This window comes from Leptodactylus fuscus, chromosome 1, assembly GCF_031893055.1.
Source record: "Leptodactylus fuscus isolate aLepFus1 chromosome 1, aLepFus1.hap2, whole genome shotgun sequence".
NCBI lineage: Eukaryota > Metazoa > Chordata > Amphibia > Anura > Leptodactylidae > Leptodactylus > Leptodactylus fuscus.
In genome coordinates, this window is record NC_134265.1 from 135,542,476 (window position 1) to 135,559,305 (window position 16,830).

Below are 16,830 nucleotides of genomic sequence, written 5' to 3' on the forward strand. Positions count from 1 at the left end.
GGGGCGTCCCCATTGCAGCTCGAAAACCGACCGCAGTGCCGCCTCTCTGGTCTTCTGTATCCTCCCCTTGCCTCTTCAGCGTCTGTCGGACGCCTGCGCAGTATGCTCTCTGTTCGGCGAAGATTGCCGAACGTACTGCGCATGCGCGAAAGTGCGGTGCCCGCACTATGGCTGGGACTGCAATTTCGCGCATGCGCAGTACGTTCGGCAATCTTCGCCGAACAGAGCGTACTGCGCAGGCGGCCGACAGTACGCTGAAGAAGCAAGGGGAGGACACCGAAGACCAGAGAGGTGGCGCTGCGGTCGGTTTTCGAGCTGCAATGGGGACGCCCCCATCGCTGCTCCTGCGATGGGGACGCCCCCATCGCTGCGAGAGAACTCATTAGCATACCGGTACAAACCGGTATTTTGAACGAACGGCGCGGCGGAGAGCACTTCTACAGGTAAGAGACGAATAGCCTTTTTAAAGGCTATTCCGACGTGGTAACTAGAAAAAAAAAGTGTTTTAGTGGTAGAATCCCTTTAAAGGGATCTTTCTTTCTCACCAGTTTGCCGATCTCTTCTTCTCACTTCCTGTATTCTTTAACAAGCTGGTGGGTGGACTTTGACTCTTTGATGGACAAAACACTATAAAAGTTCCTCAGATATAGACATATATTTCACAGATAGTACACTGACCCATTCTTTTCTATGGGCCCGTATACACAGGACCATGATTTTCACAGTCCCCTGTGTGGGCTGACAGTCTGGGCCACATCAGAAAGGATCTGTCCTATTTTGCGGCCCATGCTTCCATGGCTCCTATTAATGAACGAAAAAAAACTTACATGGTGCTAGGACTGACAACGGACTTGACTTGCAGTAAGCTAAATATTATCTTTGTGTTTACATAGAGAGATAACAGACACTGTCCAAGCCTTTATCTGAGAGCTGCAATTAGCTGACCTGATTGCCCAGACAAAAGAGCAGAAAATAGCAGCTCTCAAAGAAAGCAGGATCTGGAGAACTCAGCACCATTCCCCTCCAGAGAGCAGTAAGTTATGTCATCCATCCTATAATACTAGATAAGGAGAGATACCAAGTCGGTTGCCTTGACAATGGTGTATAAACAATGGGAGGAATAATTTCACATAGCAGGTAAACAAGGCAGCATTTCTAAAGCAATGTATTTAGGAACTCTCTTTAATTTACATTAACTAGCAGTTTAGATAGGATCCTTGATATGGGATATGTTAATTGACAAAAATAAACTATTAACACTTCTATTTTTGAAAGCATTCTTACTTTGCAGCACCTCCTATAACATTTGCACAGTACTTCATATACAGACATACATATGCAACTATCATGTACTGTTATAAAATAACTTATAGTAAAGCTACTATCCCTCAACAATTACTAGTTCACGTGCTTCCATTTGCTACAGCAGCTAGACGGATTATTTCCATATTTAGGGCTTCATTGGTCCAATCAGTTCTGATATCATCAAGATGAGTGTCAAAGTCAATAAGTCGCTGGTAAGCTTTAGCTTGTAGAAGGTGCCTTGTAATACGCTGAGTCTCTTCCCAATGACCCCACATTACCCTATGAAGGACAAATGAATAAAATGTAAGTACTGCTAGATTTTATAAAATAAAACATGCTACAATCAATACTTTTTTGGGTCAGTGATGTTAGATTCATGGTGTTTTTACAAGCAAAGCAAACACTTAAAAACGTATTAGTGAAGGAGATGTTAGTGCCCCAGAAGAAGACATTGAAGATGACGCTGCGGATGAAGAAGGAGGCGGCGCTGGAGATGCTTCTCTGGCAGTGGTGGGGACGCCCCCATCGCTGCGAGAGAACTCCTTTGCATACCAGTAAAAACCGGTATTTCTAAGGAATAGCGCAGCGGAGACCACGTCTAAAGGTAAGAGACGAATAGCCTTTCTAAAGGCTATTCCGACGTCTTATCCACAAAAAAAAGGTTTTAATGGTAGAATCCCTTTAAAGTAAGAGGACCTCCAAAGTAAGAGATCATTTGCGTAACAGCTCTTGCCTGCATGAAGCTGTATTCCAGGTATACAGCCAGAACTAGTGAGTAGTCACTTGAATAGGAGCAGAGTTGTTTCCAACCATATACCGTACTTGGTATATGGCTTCTGACAGGTGAAACAGCAGATCCCTGGGTTCCAATTGTTAGACCCTGACTGATCTGATGATCTATCCTGTGGCTAGGTTATCAGCATCCAAGTTTACTAGAACCTAGGCAACGCGTTTAACTTGTTGATGTTTTCTAAACTGGCCAATGCTTTAACAAGAAATGTACAAAATACTGTTGTTATTTTTTCCTATTATGGAGATGAATATAGGTTTGTGCATCAAATACAACAGTACTTACAAAGTTTTTTCCTTAGGAATCCACTGTTTGTTGCTGTTCTGATGCAGAACTGTAAGAGGGGGAACCCCAGGACTGGGCGACAGACGCTCATTATCCATCTAAATAGAAAAATACACTTAGAACTGCTCAGTAATGAAGTCTTATCTATTTCTTCAATAATACTACCTTACCAATATTAGAACAGCATCATCCTGGTATTCGGCTATCAAAGAGGCGGATCGAAGAGTGGCAGAGTTGATACTGAAAAATAACACATGTTGGAATGTGAATGTTTCTTCACACAATATAGCAATTATGGTTTTTTGCAAAATTTTCACAAAACAACATTTTTTTTATACACAGATGTTTTTTTTTTGAGCATGGTATACACACTACATACATAAATATACTAAAACACAGATCCTGAATAAGCCCCTTCAAGTGGTAGCAGAAGTAATCATGCTCTATTGTTTTAAGCAAACAAATTCCCTGTATACAAGGTATATTAGATACACTATGTGATCAAAAGTATTTGGGTCAGAAATACTGATTTAGCAATTAAATCCACATTATGATTAAAAGACTTTATAACTGAGTCATTCATGATGTTAAGGATGCTGCCCTCTATAGGGTGGTGTACAGAGTGCACTCTGTTCTCCTAATTCCATCCAGGAGAATAGATTTGCATATTTTTTACCCATAATCCCTAGCGGAGCAGGAATGACTTGTAAGTCTCCGTACTGCCTATGTAGGCACACGCTCTCTCTAATGTGGACGAGTGTCCCCATACCCTGGTCTATAGTCTCTCACTCTGCTAAATCAGTATCCCTACGCTATGCTGAGGATGGCCCAATAGGCCGAAACAGCGCTGTCCATAGCTGGGAATCTGTTCCTTTTGGGACAGAAATACTGATTTAGCAATTAAATCCACATTATGATTAAAAGACTTTATAACTGAGTCGTTCATGATGTTACGGATGCTGCCCTCTATTGGGTGGTGTACAGAGTGCACTCTGTTCTCCTAATTTCATCCAGGAAAATAGATTTGCATATTTTTTACCCATAATCCCTAGCGGAGCAGGAATGACTTGTAAGTCTCCGTACTGCCTATGTAGGCACACGCTCTCCCTAATGTGGACGAGTGTCCCCATACCCAAAAGTATCCAGACACCCCCAAAAACATAAGTTTTTCATATTAGGTGCATTGTGCTGCCACATACTGCCAGGTACTCCATATCAGCGACCTCAGTAGACATTAGACATTGTGAGAGAGCACAATGTGGCGCTCCGCGGAACTCACAGACTTTGACCATGGTCAGGTGATTGGGTGCCACACATCACACAGGTCAATGCCAAACGACACCTCACTTGGTGTAAGGAGCGTAAACATTGGACGATTGAACAGTGGAAAAACGTTGTGTGGAGTGATGAATCACGGTACACAATGTGGCGATCCGATGGCAGGGTGTGGGTATGACGAATGCCCGGTGAATGTCATCTGCCAGCGTTTGTAATGCCAACAGTAAAATTCGGAGGCGGTGGTGTTATGGTGTGGTCGTGTTTTTCAAGGAGGGGGCTTACACCCCTTGTTGTTTTGCGTGGCACTATCACAGCACAGGCCTACACTGCCAGAGCAAGAGCAGCTTCTTGATACCAGCATTCCCCTTTGACTCATGCCATTGTGTGAAAAGAAACTAATAGGGCACCTGCACAGGGATATCCTGTTTAGACACTCCCTTTAAGCAAACCTGGATAATAGCCTTTTTCATTTTCTTGTTAATATACAACATGACAGATGTAAAATTAAGAGTGGTGTGGTGAGAAAGTGTTAAATAGAGCTGTTCACCTTGTATCTCTAAGGCCAGAGTTAGCTTGGTAGAAACCTGCAATAACCAGTCCTTGAAGAGCACTCCAGGAGTCTATCTGTGAGTAGGCAAAACAAGACAGAAAGATGAGGGTGAAATCACAGGGAAAGTAGAAACACCCATTAAAATGAATAAGACAGACAAAGATAGCAGAAAAAAAATGTTTAAAAATGGGAAAAAATTGGCTGGGTTCACAGTGCGTTTTTATGAATCTAATGAACTTGTATGAATTTATACATTGCATTATTTTCAGATGAGGGTTTGCTGTAGTTTTAAAGCTTTTTTTTTTTTTTTTTTAAAGAGGGGGCTATTGGGGGCATTTTAATAGTACACTCAGATTTTCATCTGTGGTGCTAGTTGCATAGTAGCACCGGCTCTCCATTGCTAGAGTCCGTTGGAGAGATGGATAGCCGGACTGCTAAAACAGTGGTTACACACGGACACCGGCAGTGTTTGCTAATACAAGACTGAAAGTGGCGGATAAAAAAAGTCCTTCATGATGAACTTTTTCTTCCATTGATTTTCGGAAGTCTCTGTGCTGCAGATATGTACCCAGCCTAACTGGGGTTCACATAATGACCTCCAAAGATGGACTATAGAGGTTAGCAGCTACTTCAGCTTTGCTGTATCAATGAAACTGTGACCCCCCCTCCATTTTTTTTTTATATAACTACAACAATGTTAAAAATGTCACAGATTTTATTAATTAATAATATAGTATAAAAACCAACACAATTGTCAAACCATTAAAAACTAAAATAGCTCATTGCAATTTAATCTATAGTTCTTAAATGCGCAGTGCACACAAGTCCATACATTGGTAAATAAGTATCAGGATCCTAATTCAAAATACAACCTAAGGGCCCGTACAAGGAGTAAACGGGCATGTATTTTGGAAAAATACATGTGTAAAAATAAGACCCCCATTTACTTCAATGACTTTTTTTACACGTGTAACAAAAAAAAAAAAGTCAAAATACACATCAAAATGCACATCAAAATACACGTGTAAAATGTCATTGAAGTCAATGGGAGTCTTAGGGCCCGTTTACACAGAGTAAGCGTGCATGTATTTTGGCAAAATACACGTGTAAAAATAAGACTCCCATTGACTTCAATGACATTTTTTTTACACGTGTAAAAAAACACGTCAAAATACACGCGTAAAATGTCATTGGAGTCAATGGGAGTCTTATTTTTACACGTATTTTTTTTTTTACACGTGTATTTTTCCAAAATACACGCGCATTTACTCCGTGTGAACGGGCCCTAAGGGAGCCTTCACACGGAGTTTACGCTCGCTCATTCTGAAGGTAAAACTCATTCAGAGTGAGCGGCGTTAAAACAGATCCCATTGATTTCTATGGGTGCCGGCATACGCGCGTATCACATTGAAAGCAATAGTTAAAAAAAAAAAAAAAAAAAAAAAAAGCCTCCCATTGATTTCAATGGGTAGTGCACGTATGCCGGCACCCATAGAAATCAATGAGATCTGTTCTAACGCCGCTCACTCTGAACGAGTTTTACGTTCAGAATGAGCGAGCGTTTACTCCGTGTGAATGCTCTCTAAGGGGTAGTTCACACGGAGTAAACGCGCGCTCATTTTGGCAAAATACACATGTAAAAAATACATGTGTAAAAATAAGACTCCCATTGACTTCAATGACATTTTTTTAAAAGTGTAAAAAAAACCACATCAAAATACACGTGTAAAATGTCATTGAAGTCAATGGGAGTCTTATTTTTACACGTGTATTTTGCCAAAATAAGCACGTGTTTATTCCGTGTGAACTACCCCTAATAGCAGCCAGCAAAAATTTGTAACAAAAGGCACAAGGACATCGGTGACCTCCACCTTCTTCACATAAGTCTATGAGGTAGAATGAACATGCTGCTTTTCTCATAAATATATGGTAATTTTTTAGGCAATGTGGGAATGAGAATAAATAAAATCCTATTCACTTTGCTGAGACTATACAATGCAGTATTTGTTTTCACCTGCTCCATTTCTGCAATGTATGACCTAAGGCTGAGGTCACACACTTATAGTTTATTTCCCATGAAATAGGGAAGAAATATATATATATATATATATATATATATATATATATATATATATATATATATATCCTGTATATCTTCTATTTGTCTATCTATAAAGGACAGCCTTTCCTCAATATGTGGCCTCAGTCTAATTGAGGTTTCCAGTGATCAGTAGGGCTTATAAACATAAAGCTCTGTGGATACTGTCGGTACCTGTGTAAGAGCCACCTCGAGACTCAGTGCAAGCGGTAGCTGGTGGCTGATCGGCACACAGTCACATAATGTGAGGCAACCAGGAGTTCTGCGCCCAAGAAGAGCCCCGCTCACCGTGCTGTGCGGGTAACGTGCTGCATGTAGCATCATTTTCACATACACACGCGTGCTCAGTTCAACCTCACACATTGTCCTGCAAAATAACACCAAGTAAGTATTATATACATCTACATTGCACTTTTCTACATGTACAGTGTAAATTGAGTATCACTTTATTACAGCTACTTTATATAAAAACACAACATAAAAGAAATGTCCTGTATTGGCTCCATTCTGGAAAGAGATGTATCTCCTGATTTCTAGACTGACAGATACTCATATGTAACTGAACCCAGCAATGAATCTTGATACTTTTCCATGCAAATTCTGAAAACTTGTGGGCCATATTTTCCTTTCATCTAACCTTCTTGAGGCTAAATACTGTAAGTCTCCCTGCTCATCTTCTAATAGCTCTCTTGTGGCAATGATCTTTGAACACTGAATCTTTGAACTATTTGCCCGTAAAGGGGGATTCCAATGAAAGCTCCATTTATTTCAATGGGCGTGCCAGAGAGACGAATTACAGTGCTCAGCTATTCCTGGTGCTCCCAATGAAATGAATGGAGCAGTGCAGGCAATGCCAGACCACCACTTCATTCAGAATGGGGAACTGAAGTCCTCCATTCTCCTGATCATCGGTAGTCTAAGTGGTCAACTCCCCACTGATCGACAAATTAATAACTTGCTAAGGCTAGGTTCACACTTCCGCCAGGCTCTCTGTCGCTCAGGTCTGTGGGGGGACCTGAACAACAGAGAGCCCGTCCATTAAAACAGTGGTTACCTGTGTTCGCCATAGACTATAATGCAGGACTTTTCTCTCTGATGTTTTTTGGCAGAATCTGCGGAGGAGGCTTCAAAAAGCTTCAACTACATTCATTTTACTTTAGCGTTATTATCAGCAAATTGTACTGTATTGCCTAAAATACTATTACTATAATAAGACTACAATACCCCAGAAAATTCCCACTGTTTTCACAAGGCACACCGACCACACCACAGAAAGACCTACAAATGTGCCTTCTCACCAGGGCTACACTGCAACTTTTTGTAATTTATTTTAACTATTGAACTACAGCTGCAGTACAAATGATGCACTGAGTTGTGTGCAATCTTGTGTGCTGCAGATGACACTCCATATTTAAAATCAATTAGTCGTGCAACTAATTAGAAATAAATGCAGCTAGCCATTAGTCCAAATAAAAACAATAAAAAGAATGGAGGTAGGAATTTGTGGCTAGCCCTAAAATATAAATTAAATGGGTTTCCAGAATCTGAATGTTTTTGATACTGATGACCTATCCACAGGACCAGAACCCCAAAAAGATCAGCTGATGCAGCTGCCAAAACCGCATACTCAGTATATGTTCGGAAGCAACTCTGTTCCTATTCATGCGAATGGGAGTGGTACTGTAGTTCCAGGTGCTACCAATACACTGTACAGACCAGAAACTCTGTAAATGTGGTACATCAAACCGCAGCCCTTCTCCCATTCATTTGAATAGGATCAGAGTTGCTTTCGACCATATACTTAGTATACGGCTTCCAATGTCCGCATCAGCTGATCGATTTGGGGTTCAGGTTTCGGATATCCATAGGATAGGTCACCAGTATCAAAAATGTTCAGGTCCTGGACAACCCCTTTAATTATGTAATAGTTTTCTGAATATATAAACATATATATTTGTGTACAACTAGACTGATATATTGCTGTAATATCCATCCCAGTAATACCACAAGTAAAAAAAGGCACACATCTCAATAAAGAGCCAACGTATAATATAATAACCAAACACAAATACAAATCTGGGATGTAGTACAAGCAAAGGGGGACATAGCCATCCTCCTGCCCACAAGTGCAGAGATGCATATATGTGAAAAAAAATAGCAGCCATGGACTATATCGCTAAGTATCCACATAGCCACAGCCAAAATACGATGCGGAAAAGACGGCAGCATTTTTCACAAATAGTCTGCAGAGTTTCTCTCTACGGACTTTCTGTCCTATTATTCCTATATGGAAATCGCCATTGTTCTCTAGATATAATTTACATACTCAGATTTTCAAAAACACAAGCTTTTTTCTTTTTTAAATCAGAGCATTTCTGCTGTAGATTTTTTTCTGCAATGTGTGGATGGGATTAGCCAGAATCCCATTCATTTTGCAGGTAGTGTTGTCTTGGCGTAGTGTTTCCAACAGTCAAAAAGTTGTGTTTTCACAATTTGGGGCCCTGGGCTAAAATGTGATTATCTATTAAGGAAATGTCCAGATTAGTATAAAATACCATTTTATTAATGTAAATGCTGTAAAGGTAATAAAAAAAATCTAACAAGGCAGATTCCATGGGGATGACGGCTGCATCAGAAAAGGCACAGTTACATTTTTAAAACTGGAAAAGTTATTTTAGGCTAAGGGTGCCTTCACATGGAGTTATGCTCCGTGCATTTTGTCCATTTTACACGTGTAAAAATACACATGTAAAAATGGCTTACTATATTTTACATGTGTAAAATGGACAAAATGCACGGAGCGTAACTCCGTGTGAAGGCACCCTAAGGCCCAACGTAGCGGAACTACGGTAGCTAAAAATGCTGCAGAGAAAAAAAAAAGAAAAAAAAGCTGCGTAAGGCCGAGGCCCTACGTTCTGGAAACAGTACAATTTGCTCGCGGGAAAAATCATGGCATTGTACAGTACTTGCGAAGTGGATGGGATTCATGCAAATCCCATGCCCACTTTGCAGAAAAGATCGCAGCCCGGACACACTGTGATTTCCAAAACCACCACGGTTTTGAAAATCGCAGCATGTCAATTATATCTACGGAAACGCCGGTGGCTTTCCCATAGATATAACTAACAGAAAGTCTACAGAGGAAAACTCAGTGAACTTTCTGTTCAAAGCGCTGTAGGAAGAACCCCAATGTATTCACGTTGCGGTTGTTCCCGCAGCGCTTTAGGACTGCGTTTCTGGCCCGTGGGGTCTTAGCCTAAGGCCCTACCTAGCAGGCAGCAGCAAAAAAGTGCTGCAGGAAAAACCATGGAAACAATGCATTGCTGTTTTTCCCATAGTGCTTTTCACACAAAAGCTTCTATTATACCTCTAGGGAAACTGTTGTCGTTTCCGTAGGTATAATTAGCATGCTGCAATATCGAAAAACAAAACCACAGCGTTTCCGCTTAGCCTATTTTTAAAGAATGTGTGGATGAAATTCACTAGGAACCCATCCACTTTGCAAGGACTGTCAGGGGTAGTTCATATAGTGAAAAAGTTTTCCCCTGTGTGTTTTTTTGGTGCAGCTAACCGGGATGGGATGCTGATGCAGTGCATCGGCATTCAGTTGCGGCATCCCATTCCTGATTAGGCCAGAATGAACGGGTCTAAACAGGAGTGTGTCTCGAGCCGCAGGCGCCGGAATCCGCTGCTGACTCAGCGGCAGAATCCGCAGCAAGATAGTGCATGTTGCTTCTTTTTTCTGCTAGCTAGTGGGGAAAAAATGCGAGCGGCTCCCATTGAAGTGAATGGGAGCCTTTTTTGCAGGTGGATTTTGAGGCGGATTCTACGTCAAAATCCGCCTGCAAAATACTCCATCTGAACATACCCTAAAACACCGCGTTTTAAGCATGTGGGGCCCCAGCCTTAAAATCATTGTATTTTTTCTGTAGCGTTTGTCAGAGTTTTTGCTTCATTTTTCTCTACTTTTTGATCTTCCCATATTAAATCTATAGGGAAAGCACTTAAAGGGATTCTACCATTATAAACTTTTTTTTTTTGTCGTTGACACGTCGGAATAGCCTTAAGAAAGTCTATTCTTCTCCTACCTTTAGATGTCTTCCTCGCCCCGCCACTCAGTTAAAATTCTGTTTTACGTCGGTATGCAAGTGAGTTCTCTCGCAGCACTGGGGGAGGGCCCCAGCGCTCAAACAGCACTGGGGGGGGGCGTCCCCCATGGCTGCAAGAGACGTCTCTAGCGACGCCTCCATCTTCTTCTGGAACGTCCTTTTCATGCGTCTTCTTCCGGCGCAGGCAGTAAAACTTGTAGGCCTCGGGCAGAGCTGACTGCGCATACCCACAGGCCACAAGAAAATGGCCGCTTACTTACTGTGTAAGCAGCCATTTTTCTTGTGGCCGTGGGCATGTGCAGTCTTCATGTAAGGCTGAAAACGCTGAATTTTACAGTACCTGCTAAGTGAATGGGATTCTGACTAATTCCATCCACATATTGCAGAGAAAAAATCTGCAGCAAAAAAACTAGGTTTTCAAAAGCGTCCACGTTTTTGAAAATTGTGGAGGGTCAATGCTACCTGTGGAAAGTTGGCATTTTCCATATAGGTATAAGGGAAAGTTCACATGGTGGAAAGTGAAGATAAATCTCCTCTTTCACTTTTTGCTGCCAGCTTTTTCGTGCGGCTTGCTGCGATGGAATGCCAATGCATTCAGTTACAGCATCCTGCTCCTGATTAGAACCGGATGAATGGGAGGGAGTCTCAAGCCGCGGTTGACTCAGCAATGGAATCAGCGTGAAGATAGGTCATGTCACGTTTTTTTTCTGCTAGCTGAAAAAAATCACTAGTGGAAAAAAACTGCAAGGGCTCATTCACATCTGCGCCCGGTCTCTGTTCATGCAGGTTTCTGTTTCCTGCACAAAACAGAGCAGGAGACGGAAAGCTGCAGGACTCTTTCATACCCATTCATTTGAATGGGTTTGAAAGATGTCCAGGCGTGAGCACCAGTGAGCGGTTTATGGTCTCCGCTGCGAAACCATTTTTTTTTTAAAATCGGATACAGAGTCGGAAATGCAGTACTCTGTGTCCGGTTTAAAAAAAAAAAACAGTTTAGCGGCGGAGAGCACAAAACGCTCACCGGCGCTCATGGACGGACCCAGTCTGACAGCTCAGAGTGGACTCTGGGCGCTAGTGTGAACCCAGCGTGACTCCCATTGCAATGAATGGGAGGCGTTTTTTTCAGGCGGATACCGTGTCAAAATCTGCCTGCAAAAGTCTCCTTGTGAACACACCCTAATAAAGGCAGAAAGTCTGAAGAAGGAAACTTGCAAAAAAGAATGCGGAAAAAAACACTATGCATTTTCGCCACTTTTTTTTTTTTTTTGCTGTGTTTTGTTGAGTGGGGGCTTAGCCTGAAGGAGAGGACAGAATTATAAAAAACATACACATACAGTGCACGATATAGGCTATAGGCAGCGCTGTCTAGCTATACTTTCTATAGCGCACTTCAGTGTATATGTGTCACAGATTTCGGATGTGGAATTTCTCATACACATAAATCCACCATAAGATCTGCCACAGTAATTCCACTTGGATTTTTTTTCTGCAGAATCACCAATGTGCCACTTGTGACCTCAACCAAAAGACCAGCTACCTTGGAATAGAAAGGATGCTCTGTGCCCAGCAGATACGAAATACAAGGTGTTTTTGTACAGACCCAGCAGCACCAGATGTGGTGTTCTGACATTACAGTGATTGTGAGGGGGCACCTCCAGTATGAGCTCTCATCCTCCCCATCCCAGGGCACTATGTACAAGAAGCACATGGCCGCACCGCTACCTCCCTGCACGTCTGGCGCACACACGTTTCCCCCGTACTGCACCAGCAGACAGTCACACGGCACCATTATCATCAACAGCTTTTATACTGACAGCAGGCACTGCCTGAAACTAACCTGTCAGCTCCCGGACCTCAGCTTCACCGGCTGCTTGTCCCCGCCCTCTGTATTCTCGGATTGGTGGAGCCGTCGGACAACGCCCAGAATGTGATCTGTGATTGGCGGGTTCCGGCTACTTCCGCTTACTCCTGCGCTGGATGACACTACATTAGGACTGACGGGGGAGGAGCTGCTTAGTAGGAGCAGCAGCTGCGCACGCGTGCTGCTTACTGCCTCAGGTGACGGCGCTACAGAAGTGGTTGCAGACTATAATATCGTTTACATGCCGCCTGCTAATAGATCACATTAAAGGGATTGTCCAGGCTAAACAATATTTTGTAATTAGGCCGGGGGTGGTTCCTCTGCTTCTGCACATTGTGTTGAAATCAGCTAATGGGTTTGGCTATCACGTGTCGGACCCCCATTGATCCAATATTGATAGCTAGAGATGAGCGAACAGTGTTCTATCGAACACATGTTCGATCGGATATCAGGGTGTTCGCTATGTTCGAATCGAATCGAACACCGCGTGGTAAAGTGCGCCAAAATTCGATTCCCCTCCCACCTTCCCTGGCGCCTTTTTTGCACCAATAACAGCGCAGGGGAGGTGGGACAGGAACTACGACACTGGGGGCATTGGAAAAAGTCATTGGCTGCCGAAATCAGGTGACCTCCATTTTAGACGAATAGTGGATTTCAAATCCGGGTCATATGAGAATGTGAACTTTGTGACTATGAGACAGGGATAGCTGTACAGGCAGGGATAGCTAGGGATAACCTTTATTTAGGGGGGAATGTTATTAAAAATAACTTTTTGGGGCTCTATCGGGTGTGTAATTGTGATTTTTGTGAGATAAACTTTTTCCCATAGGGATGCATTGGCCAGCGCTGATTGGCCGAATTCCGTACTCTGGCCAATCAGTGCTGGCCAATGCATTCTATTAGCTTGATGAAGCAGAGTGTGCACAAGGGTTCAAGCGCACCCTCGGCTCTGATGTAGCAGAGCCGAGGCTGCACAAGGGTTCAAGCGCACCCTCGGCTCTGATGTAGGAGAGCCGAGGGTGCACTTGAACCCTTGTGCACACTCTGCTTCATCAAGCTAATAGAATGCATTGGCCAGCGCTGATTGGCCAATGTATTCTATTAGCCTGATGAAGTAGAGCTGAATGTGTGTGCTAAGCACACACATTCAGCTCTACTTCATCGGGCTAATAGAATGCATTGGCCAGAGTACGGAACTCGACCAATCAGCGCTGGCTCTGCTGGAGGAGGCGGAGTCTAAGATCGCTCCACACCAGTCTCCATTCAGGTCTGACCTTAGACTCCGCCTCCTCCGGCAGAGCCAGCGCTGATTGGCCGAAGGCTGGCCAATGCATTCCTATGCGAATGCAGAGACTTAGCAGTGCTGAGTCAGTTTTGCTCAACTACACATCTGATGCACACTCGGCACTGCTACATCAGATGTAGCAATCTGATGTAGCAGAGCCGAGGGTGCACTAGAAACCCTGTGCAAACTCAGTTCACGCTAATAGAATGCATTGGCCAGCGCTGATTGGCCAATGCATTCTATTAGCCCGATGAAGTAGAGCTGAATGTGTGTGCTAAGCACACACATTCAGCACTGCTTCATCACGCCAATACAATGCATTAGCCAGTGCTGATTGGTCAGAGTACGGAATTCGGCCAATCAGCGCTGGCCAATGCATTCTATTAGCCCGATGAAGTAGAGCTGAATGTGTGTGCTAAGCACACACATTCAGCACTGCTTCATCACGCCAATACAATGCATTAGCCAGTGCTGATTGGCCAGAGTATGGAATTCGGCCAATCAGCGCTGGCCAATGCATTCTATTAGCCCGATGAAGTAGAGCTGAATGTGTGTGCTAAGCACACACATTCAGCACTGCTTCATCACGCCAATACAATGCATTAGCCAGTGCTGATTGGCCGAATTCCGTACTCTGGCCAATCAGCGCTGGCTCTGCTGGAGGAGGCGGAGTCTAAGGTCGGACCTGAATGGAGACTGGTGTGGAGCGATCTTAGACTCCGCCTCCTCCAGCAGAGCCAGCGCTGATTGGCCGAATTCCGTACTCTGGCCAATCAGCGCTGGCCAATGCATTCTATTAGCCCGATGAAGTAGAGCTGAATGTGTGTGCTAAGCACACACATTCAGCACTGCTTCATCACGCCAATACAATGCATTAGCCAGTGCTGATTGGCCAGAGTACGGAATTCGGCCAATCAGCGCTGGCTCTGCTGGAGGAGGCGGAGTCTAAGGTCGGACCTGAATGGAGACTGGTGTGGAGCGATCTTAGACTCCGCCTCCTCCAGCAGAGCCAGCGCTGATTGGCCGAATTCCGTACTCTGGCCAATCAGCACTGGCTAATGCATTGTATTGGCGTGATGAAGCAGTGCTGAATGTGTGTGCTTAGCACACACATTCAGCTCTACTTCATCGGGCTAATAGAATGCATTGGCCAGCGCTGATTGGCCAGAGTACGGAATTCGGCCAATCAGCGCTGGCTCTGCTGGAGGAGGCGGAGTCTAAGATCGCTCCACACCAGTCTCCATTCAGGTCCGACCTTAGACTCCGCCTCCTCCAGCAGAGCCAGCGCTGATTGGCCGAATTCCGTACTCTGGCCAATCAGCACTGGCTAATGCATTGTATTGGCGTGATGAAGCAGTGCTGAATGTGTGTGCTTAGCACACACATTCAGCTCTACTTCATCGGGCTAATAGAATGCATTGGCCAGCGCTGATTGGCCGAATTCCGTACTCTGGCCAATCAGCACTGGCTAATGCATTGTATTGGCGTGATGAAGCAGTGCTGAATGTGTGTGCTTAGCACACACATTCAGCTCTACTTCATCGGGCTAATAGAATGCATTGGCCAGCGCTGATTGGCCGAATTCCGTACTCTGGCCAATCAGCACTGGCTAATGCATTGTATTGGCGTGATGAAGCAGTGCTGAATGAGTGTGCTTAGCACACACATTCAGCTCTACTTCATCGGGCTAATAGAATGCATTGGCCAATCAGCGCTGGCCAATGCATTCTATTAGCGTGAACTGAGTTTGCACAGGGGTTCTAGTGCACCCTCGGCTCTGCTACATCAGATTGCTACATCTGATGTAGCAGTGCCGAGTGTGCATCAGATGTGTAGTTGAGCAAAACTGACTCAGCACTGATAAGTCTCTGCATTCGCATAGGAATGCATTGGCCAGCCTTCGGCCAATCAGCGCTGGCTCTGCCGGAGGAGGCGGAGTCTAAGGTCGGACCTGAATGGAGACTGGTGTGGAGCGATCTTAGACTCCGCCTCCTCCAGCAGAGCCAGCGCTGATTGGTCGAGTTCCGTACTCTGGCCAATCAGCACTGGCCAATGCATTTCTATGGGGAAAAGTTAGCTTGCGAAAATCGCAAACTGACAGGGATTTCCATGAAATAAAGTGACTTTTATGCCCCCAGACATGCTTCCCCTGCTGTCCCAGTGTCATTCCAGGGTGTTGGTATCATTTCCTGGGGTGTCATAGTGGACTTGGTGACCCTCCAGACACGAATTTGGGTTTCCCCCTTAACGAGTTTATGTTCCCCATAGACTATAATGGGGTTCGAAACCCATTCGAACACTCGAACAGTGAGCGGCTGTTCGAATCGAATTTCGAACCTCGAACATTTTAGTGTTCGCTCATCTCTATTGATAGCCCAAGAATAGACATCCAATATTAAAGGGGTTGTCCCATCACAAGGATCCTATCTATACTGCTTGATAATGTGAATGTAAGACTTTTCCTAAATACACTGCTTCAGCAAAACTGCTTTGTTTGTCCACTATCTTACTTTATTCATTTTTTATTTACACATCCCTTGACTTATCTGGTCATAAGTCAAGTGATGTATCTGCTGCTCTGAGGGAGGAGGGGCTAAGTGCACGGGAGCGAGCCTGGAAAGGGGGGGGGGGTAGTTTACCCTTTGGAGGGAAGGGGCCGCCAATACAGACCCAGCATCCGCTGTAATAGAGAGGCGGATGCCGGGGAGTGTTAGATGCCAGCACAGATGCCTGCAACATCGCTATGCTCCTGCCCTGCATGAAGCCAGCAGCGGCAGGAGCGATGCTGCTATTCCGGGGGGGAGGGGGGACGGAGGAGCGGAATAGCAGCATCGCTCCTGCCGCTGCTGGCTTCATGCAGGGCAGGAGCATAGCGATGTTGCTGGCATCTGTTCCCGCATCTGTGACGGCGTCTACACTCCCCGGCATCCGCCTCTCTATTACAGTGGATGCCGGGTCTGTATTCACGTATGCAAAGCCAAGCGGTGAGATGCCGCTGGCCCTGCGTACACGCTCATAGACCAGTCTAGCCTTCACAATGCGAATACAGACCCGGCATCCGCTGTAATAGAGAGAGGTGGATGTCGGGTCTGTATTCGCATTGTGAAGGCTAGACTGGTCTATGAGCGCGGACGCAGGGCCAGTGGCATCTCGCCGCTGGCTTTGCATATGTAACCCCGCCCACCAATGACGCAACAAAGCCGGAAGAAAGAAGAATTTACAGCAACGAAGACTGGTGAGTATGCGACGTGGGAATACCCCTTTAAGAC

The 16,830-nt window shown here is 44.5% G+C and overlaps 1 protein-coding gene across 1 annotated transcript; it reads right to left on the reverse strand.

The window, feature by feature from the left end:
• Nucleotides 1–1,224: 1,224 nt before the first annotated feature.
• Nucleotides 1,225–12,286, reverse strand: EMC9 (ER membrane protein complex subunit 9). The gene is made up of 6 exons (XM_075263339.1): nucleotides 12,253–12,286; nucleotides 6,481–6,673; nucleotides 4,206–4,282; nucleotides 2,551–2,620; nucleotides 2,381–2,478; nucleotides 1,225–1,584 (listed from the first exon to the last, which is right to left on the reverse strand). The coding sequence occupies exons 2-6, from the start codon at nucleotides 6,667–6,669 to the stop codon at nucleotides 1,404–1,406; spliced, it is 615 nt and encodes a 204-aa protein (XP_075119440.1). The 5' UTR covers nucleotides 6,670–6,673; nucleotides 12,253–12,286; the 3' UTR covers nucleotides 1,225–1,403.
• Between the last annotated feature and the right edge of the window lie 4,544 nt (nucleotides 12,287–16,830).